At 42.4% G+C, this 14,086-nt stretch overlaps 1 protein-coding gene across 1 annotated transcript in view; it reads left to right on the forward strand.

Annotated features, from left to right (window-relative positions):
- The first annotated feature begins 3,086 nt into the window (after nucleotides 1-3,086).
- LOC120051068 (reversion-inducing cysteine-rich protein with Kazal motifs-like) overlaps nucleotides 3,087-14,086 on the forward strand; it is a 64,187-nt gene continuing 53,187 nt past the window's right edge. Inside the window, exon 1 of the mRNA XM_038997692.1 lies at nucleotides 3,087-3,297. Coding sequence (XP_038853620.1) covers nucleotides 3,228-3,297 — 70 coding nt within the window. The 5' untranslated portion in view covers nucleotides 3,087-3,227. The remainder of the gene's footprint in view (nucleotides 3,298-14,086) is intronic.

The following is a 14,086-nucleotide window of genomic DNA, read 5'->3' on the forward strand; positions in this document are numbered from 1 at the left end:
TCCGACCAATCAGATCAGCTCTTTTGCCAATAATTGGGCAGAGTATAAGAACTGGGCTGCCTGTGTAAATGCAGCCAGGGAGGAACATCTCCTATTCCAGTCACAGTCTGTACTTGAACAGTTACCGAGCCAAGCACTAGTAGGACAAGTTGCCTATGGTATCTTTGTATAACGTATTCAACGGAGTTTGCAGTATGGGCTGCTCCTGGTACTCTTAAAGCACCACTCGAGACCTCATCTCATTCAGTCCTCTCACACATGTAAAATATTCAAACACTTGAATAACAAATAAGGCAATTTACCTGAAAACAATTGCTATTGCTACCCACAAATTATTGATCCATGTCCATTGTGTGCCTGGATAAGACATAGCCAAACATCTGGGTCTCAAAGGACACAGTCTGAACGTCTGTGTGAACGTGACTGCTGTTTGCTTTCTCAGGAATGGGGAAATGTAGGGATTTCTTTCACACCCATACAGTAAGCCACATATCCAAAAGACTGACAGTGTGCCATGAATAATAGTGGTAGAACTGCACGTACAAGTACTTGTCATCACACTGTCTGTCTGACAGGTGGTGAAAGGGCTTGAGTTTTGCCTAGGGGGGAGACGGAGGAGTGGATGGCCATGAGCAGCTGAAGGACAGGCAATTCTCCCTTAACACCTTCTGGTTAATCTCTCACACACACACACAAACATACACACAAACCTGTTATTGACGAAACTTTCATTAAACCTTACTATGAGTCACACAGAAATGCCTAACCCATAATGCATGACTTTATTGAATATACACTGAGAGTACAAAACATTAGGAACCCCTTTCTAATACTGAGTTAGAACCCCCTTTTGCCCTCAGAACAGCCTCAATTCATCAGAGCATGGACTCCACAAGGTGTCAAATACGTTCCACAGGGAGATGTTGGCCCATGCTGACTCCAATGCTTCCCACAGTTGTGTCAAGTTGGCTGGATATCCTTTGGGTGGTGGACCATTCTTGATACAGATGGGAAACTGTTGAGCGTGAAAAACACAGCAGCGTTGCAGTTCTTGACACAAACCAGTGAGCCTGGTACCTACTACCATACCTCATTCAAAGACACTTAAATAATTTGTCTTGCCCATTCAACCTCTGAATGGGACACAATCCATGTCTCAAATGTCTCAAGGCTTAAAAATCCTTCTTTAACCTGTCTCCTCCCGTTCATCTACCCTGATTTGAAGTGGATTTAACAGGTGACATCAATAAGGGATAATAGCTTTCACGTGGATTCACCTGTTTTGTACACTAGCATATGCGCTAGTGGTTAAGGCCTGTGTGAGAATGAATGCACTCTGTTGTATCATGTGTTTTTGTTTTTCTTGTTTCTCATCAGATTTCTACACATCCAGCTCATCACACTTCATGATGTTTTCTGTAGCCGCTCCCAAGCCGCCTGTCATCCCTGACACACACATCATCAATAACATTCCCCCATGACAGCTTCACTGCAGGAACGTGCGGGGGCCAACAGGAAAAGAGATGTTTGAAGAACATGTAGAGGCTCTGTCTGTCTCTCAGGCTTTTGTCACATCTAATTCCCATGTCAACGAGCGGACCGGTCCTTTTGTGTGGAGCGGCGTACAAATCTGTCCATAGGGGAACAGAGGTCAGGGGTCAGACGAATATAACGATCACCCCGGAGCTGGGAGGATGTTAGGGGACTGGAGTCAGCGTTGTGGCCCCTGGACGTCCGTCATACCTCCGCCACTGTTTGTCTCCCAGGGGCCAGGGCAGGGCAGGTCAGGAAAGTCATGTGACCTTTAAAAGGGCATGTTTTTAATCAAATTGACTTTAATCTAACTTTATTCATACCACAATGGACAATTGTACTAGGTAAAGTTCCCAAATGCACAAATTGTATGCATGCATGACTGTAAGTTGCTTTGGATAAAAGCATCTGCTAAATGACATATTTATTAAAGTTGTGTGTGTGCAAATACATGAAGTTAATACATTAATCTATAACTTCATTCAAGTATACATTCTGGATAGCCATCAATATGATCATTGGAAAGCATAGTGACATTTTACGGGACAAAAAGACAGAAAGTACAGAAACGCAAAATATATTATAATAACACAGTATATGCCAGACGCTTTTATCATAGCGTCTTACAGTTAGTTATATGTGCCGTGCATACATTGTTACTTATCATTGGTCGCGGGAATCGAACCAACTACCCTAGCGTTACAATCGCCATGCTCTACCAACTGAGCTAGAAAGGAGCATAAATAGAGTAAAGTTAGAAGAATCCGATGCCCATGGCACAGCACAGTAGACCTGACCTCGGCAAGGCAGCTGAGCTGAGGCTGTTCCTTTCAGTGATTGATATGAGCCCTGGAGCCGGGGCAGCAGAGGTTGGTTCTTCAACTCAACATTGGCCCCTTTGTGAGCGCAGAGCGTCTGGGAGACCATGCTAAATGCAGTGTTGTTGTTTTTCATTATAAGCATTATATCTTATTATATCTCCGCTAACCAGATGTCATAACAGATGACATGTTTGCTTCCCCAGGACATTTAGGCTGTATCATTTGGAACAGCAGGTGTAGGCTGTCATCGTTGACTTCGATGGTCAAACATACATTAGCCCATATAGTTAATTTGATCTTTTTCGCTCACTGTTTTTCCCGTTTTATAGTCTGGGATATTGCAGAATGGACAGTTGCTTTGCTGGAGAACGATGATTTATATTTCCATCTTTTATATGAATAAATGTGTTGATGACTCAGTTTGAACAAAGACATTGTAATGGTTTGTCTGTGCAAGAATGCAAGAAAAGTTAACATTTTATGACAAAAAGATTTCGAAATATTTCTAGACGACACCATGATTCTAGAAGCCTAATTGGCTGACATCTCTGGAATTCAAATGAAATACTTTTAGGCAATAACACCACACCCATGCATTAATAACGGTGTTATTATACTGTTCTCATATGTATGTCACAGTTAACCCAGCCCTCTTCTGACCGGTGGGATTTTTCCCGTATGCGCATGCTCAGTATGCGCTGTGTGTGACCACCAGTTCTCCATCCCCTCCACTGTTCGGCCTGTATATGAGCGGATCACGAGAGAAAGCCGCATACGCTAATGTAGCCGACACAGAGGGTCTCATGGAGCTTGTCAAAGCGGCACTGTTTTATTTGTCTTTTCGTTCACAATGCACTTTAGGATTTCAATAAGATGTATGTGTGTTTTGAGATAGTGACTTTTCTTCTCGCCTTCAACTTCTACGATTTGGTTCTTACTCAGGGTAAGTCTCCGTTTCGCTTTTCTTATTTCACTAAACATTACATACAGTAATTGATATGCCTGTGTCTCTAAGTCCATTTTTGTGCTCTTGTGGTCTGTACTTGATTCAAAACATGCAAGGTATACAATGATAAAGTTCGCTCAAGTGAGAACAAATCCTTGTAGGCGACCCAAGTTTTCACTGCGCCGAGTTTTAACTTGTTGATTCACTTCTACAGTACGCATCTTGCAGTATGAGACCTGTGAGTAGCCAGCAACCGTTGTAGGCTAGACTGTTTTATGAACAGAACAGACCATACTTTGTGTTTTCTAACGGTACTTTGTATTGGGACGTTTAGGTTACATTTTTCTAGTGTTTTGGAGGGAATACAGTAATGACCTCCCATATAGGTTTCCATTGTGAACATGATATCCGTAATTTCACATTGTGTCACTCTGGTTTCTACCTCTCATTTCTGACACATTGTATCACGCAAATGGGGAGGGTCCCTTTACCGGTGATGGAACTGTTACCATCCATAACTTGTTGTGTAGACTATTATATTCTGGTCATGACATTACATAATTTAATACGTGTTATATTTGTTTCTCTTCGGTGTCTTAGAATATAGCCTGTTGATTAGGCTATAGTAGATCCTATTAAGGGCACTAGCTAGATATTGTTGATGTAAAATCCCAACGTTTTACTTATTAGGTAATAACATGGCAGAACATTTGACACAACATGAATGAAATGTAGGCTAAATCAAATCAAATTGTGTATGTCACATGCTTCGTAAACAACAGGTGTAGACTATCAGTGAAATGCTTAGGCTACTTACTGGCTCTGTCCAACAATGCAGAGAGAAAAAAACATAGAAATATAATAACACGAGGAATAGAACTGCATAGGCTACACAATGACTAACCATAAATTGCCTATAAACACGGGGTACCAGTACCGAGTCCTTTGATAAAGATAAGCTGCTAGTCCTTCACACCGGTCAATTAGCAAATACAGTGTTTAGTCTATTTAGGCAAAACTTTTATTGGTGTTAGACAACTGCACTTGACTTTGCTTTCTCATGCTAATGAATTTGGCAAAAGTGATTGTTTGTTGCCATTTGTCACACTTACAATTTGTTAACCAGTTGGCGCACCGTTTCAATATAACAACAATGTCTAAATGCAAAGGTAGGCGTACCTTTCTTATCAATAGTCAGTTGGCCACATCATTCATTGGTACGGAATTCCTCAATCTTTACGGATGGGGTTAGGGTGGCAGCAGCAGCTATAAATTCGCATCTGCCATATGAGGACTTTGATGTTGTGAAAAGTGCTGTTTGTCCACATGCGCTCAGGATGTGGATTAGTTCGCGTAAATATCGCTCTAACCTGTCACACTGTGCATTGAACATGAAAGACGAGGCATCGTTTAGAACTGCAGTTAGGACCCACATTAGCCAGCTGGCATTATGAACTGAAGAGAATATATTAACCTACACATGGGCCGTTTTGTGAAAAGTTCTACAATGGGAGTGATAGCGCAGGCCTCGCGCCTTGGGAACATCTGGGAAACGAATATGGCCCCAATCCTGACCACTGCCGCAAGATAACGGTTTTCCCATTGTCCCACTCCCTCAGTTATTTCGTGTGAAAAATTCCCTAAATGTTTTTCTACCCACTTAGCTAAAACTACCTCTCCCTTTCCTTTTTAGTTTATTTTCATGTATGGGCTATTCAGGCTAGTCATCCCTGTTTTAAGGAGAGGCATCTGCAATCAATTGAACATCTCCTCAAAGTAAGGCTGATTTAGGAACATGAGGCAGAATAGAATGGATGGCAGTCTTTGCATCATCTGAACTGTGTGTCATTTCAAGCATGCATCGTATTTTTGCATCATGTTGTGCCATACTTTTACAGACAACAAATGTAGTTATTGTTTTGTTCTAAGCAAATTCAAATAATAGGCAATAGTATAATAGGTATCATCATTTTTATGCAATGTTTTAAAAATGTGATTGTGTAGCCTACCAAAGCTATTAACTTGGCACGTGGTTATTGCAATAAATGAAATAATGGTATTTATTTTGATCTGACTCCAATAATTGTTCATTTAGGAGAGTAAAGAGCATGTTTGCAAGAACATTGGTTTACATTAATATCAATGTATATTATGTTTCAGATCTGAGACATAACTGAACAGTTTTCAGGTTATTAGATTAGGCTCTGTAAAACATATGTACTTATGTTGACACAACGTTGAAGTTGTTACATTAAGGGCCACCATAAATGTCAAGATTGTCAAGTTATACCTGAATGTGACTGGGGAACACTACATAGTCATGGTTTCATTTCAACTTCAAATACCAATATCTGACATAGGATCAGTACAGGCTTCACTTGAAAGTTACACGCAATTAAACTCCATATCCATTTGTATAGCAATAAGGCTGGTTTTGCATCTCATCAACAAAGGCCTATTCTTTTTTTATTTTACAAGTAGATTGGATTTTAAAGACCCTCTCACGCTCTTTACCTAAAAGTGTGGCATTTCTCCCGAGGGAGGTGAGACCTTTGTTCATTTCAATGGGTCCAGAGCAGACTGTCTGTCAGGCAGGCTCCGAGGGTGGCAGCAACAGAACTGGATCTTATGTAATAGAACAAGACGGGTTCCTCATTTGATCACTTGCCAAAAAAAGACTCAAGCTGATTCCATCCCCACTACCTCTCCTTCCCCCCAACACACACACACACACACACACACACACACACACACACACACACACACACACACACACACACACACACACACACACACACACACACACACACACACACACACACACACACACACACACACACACACACCTCTTTTCCCTCTACCTGGACATATGCAGTTCATTATGTTTGTTCATACTCTTATCTGTCCAACCCCCCTATCCTTCCACCTCAGATGCATGTTCCCCAGTGTGTGTGGAGTCAGTGGTGGGACAGGCCGGCTCTGTGTCCCTTTTGATTTTCCTAATTGAATATGAAAAGAGGGGCGGGACCAACTCCCTCCATCTGGAGGCTGGAGTACAATCAGGGCCTCAACATCTGTTGCTCCACACAGACTGATGGTGTTCAGGTGCTCCTCCAGGGGTTGGAAGAATGTGCAGCGCCCTACGTGAGCTGCACACCTGGAGCACACATGGGCCTGCTGGTCACACTGGCTATCTTTACGTAACCACAACCACAGACACATGGTTGTAGCACCTCCATGTGATGGTAAAATATTCCAAACTTTAGACACACTATGTATGATTATGTGCTATATGTAGATAATGTGGAGTCAGGCATGCACAGAAATGTTTTATAAGACGTTGTTCCCAAACGATAGGTCAGGAGCACTTACTGTTGGATCTTGGCTGAATTATTTTGGGTTGTGGTGGGCCTTGTGGCTCAACACATTGATTGTGTTTGTTGAAATCCAGAATCTGGGTGGATGACCCAAAAAAGTTGGTCATCAATCATGGTTAAACATTAAGGGACCACCATCCTATGGCCATGTTTCGACATAAATACTGAAAAGGCCTGTTGTTTACTTTTTGAAGATTGTAATGTGCCAGCAGCAGTGTAATTGATTATTGCTTTATTGCTTGTGTGTTGCTTTGAGGTTCCTAAATGGGAGCGTACTGGGGTTGATGAATTCAAACTGGACCCTGGTGTCGATCAAGCACGCATCCAATTTTAGCTCTGAGGCTACCCATCACCCTGTCTCTCTATTCACTCTGGTTGTTTTATGAGTCCCTCAATCCTCACAGATGTCATTTTAAACAGCTGGAGGAAGATATTAGTGATGGCAAGAACTTTGTTTTAGATATCTAGCCCTTCATCCATCATCATTTATCTCTTTAGAATATTGTGTGAAGATTTTTTTTGAAGATTCTTCAATGGAGCAGATTTTTATAGATGCAAGACACAATTTATGGCCTTTGATGTTTTCACACACCGAGTACATTCTCTTCTTTAGCTGGTTTCTTATGGATCTTGCGTGATGGAGGGACACAGATTTTTGTCAAATAATTTGCCAGCCCAGCATGTGTTAAAAACACACTTTCATGTCTTTATTTGATAGTTGTTTGTCGATTTGCCTGTCTAGTTACTCTGGTAAAGACACTTCAATGAGGGAATCAAAGAAACTAATTTGAGCATTAGTCAGTTGAATAAATACAAGTTATCTATCAACCGTTGATTAAAGAGAGTTTGTTTTCCATGGATGAGGGGTTATAATGACAAAATTAATATTCTCTATTCATTCACTTGTTGATTTGAATAATTACTCAGGAATTTGCTGCTCCTGGTCATATAGTCTATTATACACTACATACACTGAACAGAAATATAAACGCAACATGTAAAGTGTTGGTCCCATGTTTCATGAGCTGAAATGAAAGATCCTAGACATTTTCCTTGCGCACAAAAACCTTATTTATCACACATTTTGTGCACAAATTAATTTACATCCCTGTTAGTGAGCATTTCTCCTTCGCCAAGATAATCCATCCACCTGACAGGTGTGACAAATCAAGAAGCTGATCAACACAGCGATAGCACAATTTCCAAACAGCAAGGCCCCTGGGCCCGATGGATATGTAATAGAATTCTATAAGAAGTACTGCGCTAGTCTATCTCCACTTATGTTACGAATGTTTCAACAATCAAAAGAAAATGCCAAACTCCCGCAAACACTGTATGAGGCTACAATAGCCCTGATCTTGAAAAAAGATAGAGATTCCGTGGAGATGTCGTCGTATCGCCCCGTGTCGTTACTCCCCATAGAAAACAAGGTGTTGACAAAGATATTGGCAAACCGATTGAAAAAATATATTTCCGACATCATACACCCTGACCAGACAGGTTTTATCCCGGGCCGACATATATACTACAATTTGAGACGCCTTTTCAACGTAATGTATCATGATCATAAAGTTGAGGCAGTGGTAATAGCTCTTGATGCAGAGAAGGCGTTTGATCAGATTGAGTGGAAGTATATGATGTCGGTTCTGGAGCATTTTGGGTTTGGAAAGGAATTTATTAATTGGATAAGAATTATTTATGCACACCCAATGGCCTCCGTGGTGACCAATCAGGAAATGTCGCAGTCATTCCGCCTGTTCAAGGGGTGCCGACAGGGGTGCCCTATTTCGCCTGCTCTCTTCGCTATAGCCATGGAACCCCTTGCTACTCGCATTCGGGCATGTCCCGATATAGCTTCTGTTAAAATAAAAGACACACAGCACAAAATTTCCCTATATGCAGACGATGTTCTTTTGTTTTTGTCCAAGCCTAAAACTTCTATTCCACCCTTACTTAACTTGATAAACACATTCGGCTCCTTCTCTGGATACAAGATAAACTGGCAAAAAAGTGAGTTGATGCCAATATCACGGCCTGTGGATATGCAATTTCTGCAATCTACCCCGTTTAGAACAGTGAGGGACAAGTTCACAAGCCTTGGCATTGTAGTGACAAGAGACCTTGATCAGCTATTGAAAGCGAATTGGGACATGAAAATATATCAGCTTAAACAAAATATAGATTTTTGGAAAACTCTGCCTATTTCCTTGGTTGGTCGTATAAACGCTATTAAAATGGTTGTCCTACCCAGGTTTCTTTACCTCTTCCAATGTCTACCCAATTTCATACCACAAAGCTACTTTAAGAAACTGGATTCAATAGTAACTCCATTTTTATGGGATAACAAGGCAGCCAGAATTGCAAAGAAGCATTTATGCAAGTACAAGATAGAGGGGGGCTTTGGCCTTCCTCACTTCAAACTGTATTATTGGGCTGCTAATCTGAACATTGTGTCTTTCTGGAGGGAAAGTTTACCTGCGATGAGACAGAAGGATATGCCTTCATGGCTTTTGATTGAGCAGGCCTCCTGTCAACGTTCCTCACTCCCTGCACTTGTTAATAGCCCATCATATGTGAAAAAAGCCACTTATGACTCCAATCCAGTCATTTGTCATACGCTTAGGATCTGGAAACAGATTAGGGATTTTCTTAACATACCCACTGTTTACATAGACAGCCCGATAAGCCTGAATCATGCTTTCCACCCTGCATTGGATGATGTGGTGTTTTCACAGTGGAGGGAGAAGGGGCTCACAACAATTGGTAATCTATACATAGATGGTCAGTTAGCTTCATTTCAACAACTACAGGCAAAGTTCAACATGCCAACAACACATTTTTTCAGATACCTCCAAATCAGGAATTTCTTAAGGACACATATCCCACAGTATGGCATGAAGCCAAATAGTCCTACATTAGATAGCTTGATCCTTGTCAAACCCCATTCAAAAGGGTCGGTCTCTAGACTGTATGATGTGCTACAGGCCCACATAGAGGTATCCACAGACACCATTAAAAGGGCTTGGGAACAAGAACTTGGTTCAGAAATCTCAAATGAGGACTGGATAGAAGCTCTCAGGAATATAAACCACAGTTCAGTGAATGCCAGACACAACCTTGTACAGTTTAAGGTGATTCACAGGTTACACTACTCAAAGGTAAAACTGCATAAAATATTCCCGGACACCTCACCACTGTGTGAGAGGTGCAAGCAGGAGGAGGGGACGTTGACCCACTTATTCTGGACATGCCCTAAATTACATGCTTACTGGGCTCTCATTTTTGATTACTTATCTAAGGCCTTTGATAGAGTTCTAGCCCCAGACCCATTGATCGCTCTGTTTGGTACAGTTGATGGGAATAACCAGGAAGGGAAAGCTGTCTCTCTTTGTACTCTATTAGCCAAAAGGCTCATATTGCAATTTTGGAAATTGGAGACTGTACCTACCTTTGAAATGTGGTTACGGGATTTAGGGAATGTAATACATATGGAAAAGATTCGATACAACACCTCAAATAGAAGTCCATTATTTTACAAAATATGGCAGCCGATACTGGATAAATGGTCTAGTCCCGCTTCATAACTGGGCTGACGATCTGCGGCTACTCTGTGCTGTACTACACTCAATATTTATTTTTGGCTTAACTACACTGCTTGTAATGACTATATGCTGTCTTCTTATACATGTACCACCTAATAGGATTTTGTTTTATTTTGTGTATGTGTGAGTTAACTTTTGTTTTGTCCTCTAAAGTGGCCATCCCATTCAACTGTACAATGAATGTCATTGTTTGTATTGCGGTCTTTTTTACTTTATTTTTATTGGAAAATAATAAACATATTATAAAAAAAAAAAAGAAGCTGATCAAACAGCATGATCATTACACCGGTACGCCTTGTGTTGGGGACAATAAATGGCCACTCCAAAATTAGAAATTTTGTCACACAACACAATGCCACAGACATCTCAAGTTTTGAGGGAGCGTGCAATCGGCATGCTAACTGCAAGAATGTCCACCAGAGCTGTTGCCAGAGAATTGAATGTTAATTTCTCTACTATAAACCGCCTCCAATGTCATTTTAGAGTATTTGGCAGTACGTCCAACCGGCCTCACAACCGCAGACCACGTGTATGGCGTCGTGTGGGCGAGCGGTTTGCTGATGTCAACGTTGTGAACAGAGTGCCCCATGGTGACGGTGGGGTTATGGTATTAGCAGGCATAAGCTACGGACAACGAACACAATTGCATTTTATCGATGGCAATTTGTGTGCACATAGATACTGTGGCGAGATCCTGCGGCCCATTGTGAGGCCAAGAGATGCATATCTGCATTCCCAGTCATGTGAAATCCCTAGATTATATTTTCATATGTGCAGACATATATTTTCATATAGTGCATACATATATTTTCATATAGTGCATGCATATACTGAGCATATCAAACATTAGGAACACCTTCCTAATATTTCATATACAGATGTGGTCCAATATATTGGCTGCCTTGCACTTTACAATAGAGTGCAATGGAGCAGAACGTGTTTTATTTTAATTTTTTCAAAACGGGTTAATGGCTATTTTTACCGTGGTGGCACCTGCAACTTACCACAAGTAGGATAAATTACACTTGCATAGAATCACTTGCCTCCAACTTAATTCATTAGAATTTTGAATAATTTAGTCCAGGCCATGTTTTGACTTTGAAGTGAAAAATGTAAATTTCAGTTTAGATTTTTTGGGTCCTGTGCATCAAATCAAACAAATACCAAAGGTTTTTTCAATTTCAACTTATTTTTGAATAAATAGTGACTCGTACACGGGTGCCATTATATTTGACTGCATCTGTAGTACAAAGGCCTACACATCTTTTTAGTGAATCAGGACACAGAAAGAGTTTTGGTGCGAGGAAACGTCTGTGTCTCTAGTCTCTCCCACATTTCTTCACAACACACTGATCCCTTAATGCCTCCCTGCTTATGTCAGATCGCAATGTATTAATGCACAGGAAGTCACCTTTGACCCAGAGGCATTAAACTCTCCCCTAGAGGGTTCAGGCTGCCAGGGAGGAATGCGGGAGCAGCCCAAACATCAGACAAGAATCCATGACTATTCACCATTGTGTTTGTGTGTGTTTATAGCCCCGATGGTGAGAAGAGGACATCCTAGGCTGAGTTCTGATACACAATAGGAGAGAATATGAGATTAGAAAGTTCATTTTTGTCTGCTATATTATTGACATTTTCGGCTCTGAAATTGAGAGGCTTGATATTGTTTAAGTTGTTTGGAGAGAAATGACACAGAGCGAAAGACAAAGCAACCTCCACAAGAGCATCCGCACAGGAAGCGGACTGGCAGGAACCGCTTTTTGGGGGGGAGGGCACGCACATTGATATTCCACACTTCATCAGCGGCTATACGCTTTAGCCAGGGCTAGCGCTGCTGCTATTTCCAGCTTTGTTTGTTATAGCATAAATACCCCTCCATTTTATCCCTACTCTCTCCTTTAAAGTCCGCCTTATGTTTTGTGGCGAAATACGGGAAATGGCTTTCGTCGGACCGTAGGACGGCAGTGAGCAGAAAATACAGCCGTCCCGGGCCGGCCCGCATAAACACACACTCTAACAGCAGGTAGCCTAGCGGTTAAGAGCATTGTTCCAGTAACTGAAAGGTCGCTGGTTTGAATCCCCGAGCCGACTACGTGAAAAATCTGCCGATGTGCCATTGAGCAAGGCACTTAACCCTAATTGCTCCTGTAAGTGGCACGGTGTCTTCTAAATGACTAAAATGTCAAATGTATAACTGTTAAAGCCTGAAGCTGCTTTGTCAAATCTCAGAGCCTGTATTCGCAGCGTCTCAGAGTTGGAGTGCTGATCTAGGATCAGGTCCCCGATGCCTCATTCATCGGTATCTAAAAGGCAAAACTGACCTAGATCAGCACTACTACTCAGAAACACTTTGTGAATACGGGCCCAGATATCCAGTAAGCTAAGCAGAGAAAACAGCTGAATGAAGCAGCTGAACCAACCAAGGCCTCGGCCAGCCCGCTAGGTAAAGACAGACACAACACAACACTGGCCTGTCTCTGTCTGCTGCTGGTGCCAAGACTGCAGGATCAAACCGATCTGTGGTGTGGACAGAGGGATTTACTCCAACCACACAGGGCCAGATAGCTACTGAACTCACCCACGCAGTTACTACAGAGGCTTGGGTGAGCACCCGAGCCACAGACATGGAGCACAGAGTTTGGCAAACACTGTTGCAGATGTTGACACCTTAAGACAAGAATGGCAATTAGATTGTTATTGTCATGGAGTTATGGAAGACAGTTTGCTGAACTCTAGCTACAGCCCTGGGCGTGGTTAGTTAATGTAGCTATAGCCAGTCATAATGACTTAAAGATGGCCGTCCCACATTGCGTGTCTGTCAGCATTTTAGTTGACATATTTTACATTTCAGACAAATATGGTGCAATAGGGTTAAAATTGACTCAGCGGTTTGTAGCTTTCTCAGAGCTGATACTGAGCTATTGTAGTGGCGGTTTCCCTCCTTACCCTCTCCTCCGTCCTCTCTTCTCTTCCCTTCCTACCATGCCTTTGTTATTAGCCGCCAGTCTGTGCATTGTATAGTTGGAAAGTCAGACTGCATCTGCTATGAGTGCTAAGTCCTGTGATCTTTCAGGCCAGTCATACGGTACATGTCCCTTTGTATATGCGTAGCGGGGCAGGAAATGGGATGGGTACGTCTTGGCAGATGTCTCCGTCCCGCCGATGAAAGCGGCGCGTCTGACGTGATTGATTCCCGCTCCCGAGTCGTGAGGAGAAGTAAGGGGCATCACACTGGGAGAAGAAGAGGGTGCATTTGAGGTGGGCAGTGTGTCCCTCATGAATGCGCGTGCACACACTGACAGATGGGGTTGTAGGAGAGACTGCACACACTTCTCTCACTGTATCTCTCTCTCTCTCTCTCTCTCTCTCTCTCTCTCTCTCTCTCTCTCTCTCTCTCTCTCTCTCTCTCTCTTACACACACACACACACACTGCCTGCATGGCCAGAAAGTATGTTTTCTCTTGAGTGCCGGTGGAAGGGTTCACTCATTCCTCAGGCCTTCACAGCAAACACGACCCCCTAGCCCCACTAAACCAGCCACAACATAGAGTGATGTGTCTGTCACCCATCCACCCCAGATGACCACCCCTTAAAAGCCCTTTCAACAGTCACCACCTCCATTGTGTTTGTGTAACCCCTCGGTGAGGGACCATGTGTGTTCCCTCTGTCCCCCTGACAGTATGGATGGATTACCCACCACACCATGCCCCATACCGACTCATCCGTTATCTCCTGGAGTTGAAGATAGTTGTGTGTGTTGTGACTTTCCCTCACACTGTGCTCTCCTCTCCCCCATACAGTGCA

The sequence above is a fragment of the Salvelinus namaycush genome, chromosome 7 (assembly GCF_016432855.1).
Source record: "Salvelinus namaycush isolate Seneca chromosome 7, SaNama_1.0, whole genome shotgun sequence".
Classification (NCBI taxonomy): domain Eukaryota; kingdom Metazoa; phylum Chordata; class Actinopteri; order Salmoniformes; family Salmonidae; genus Salvelinus; species Salvelinus namaycush.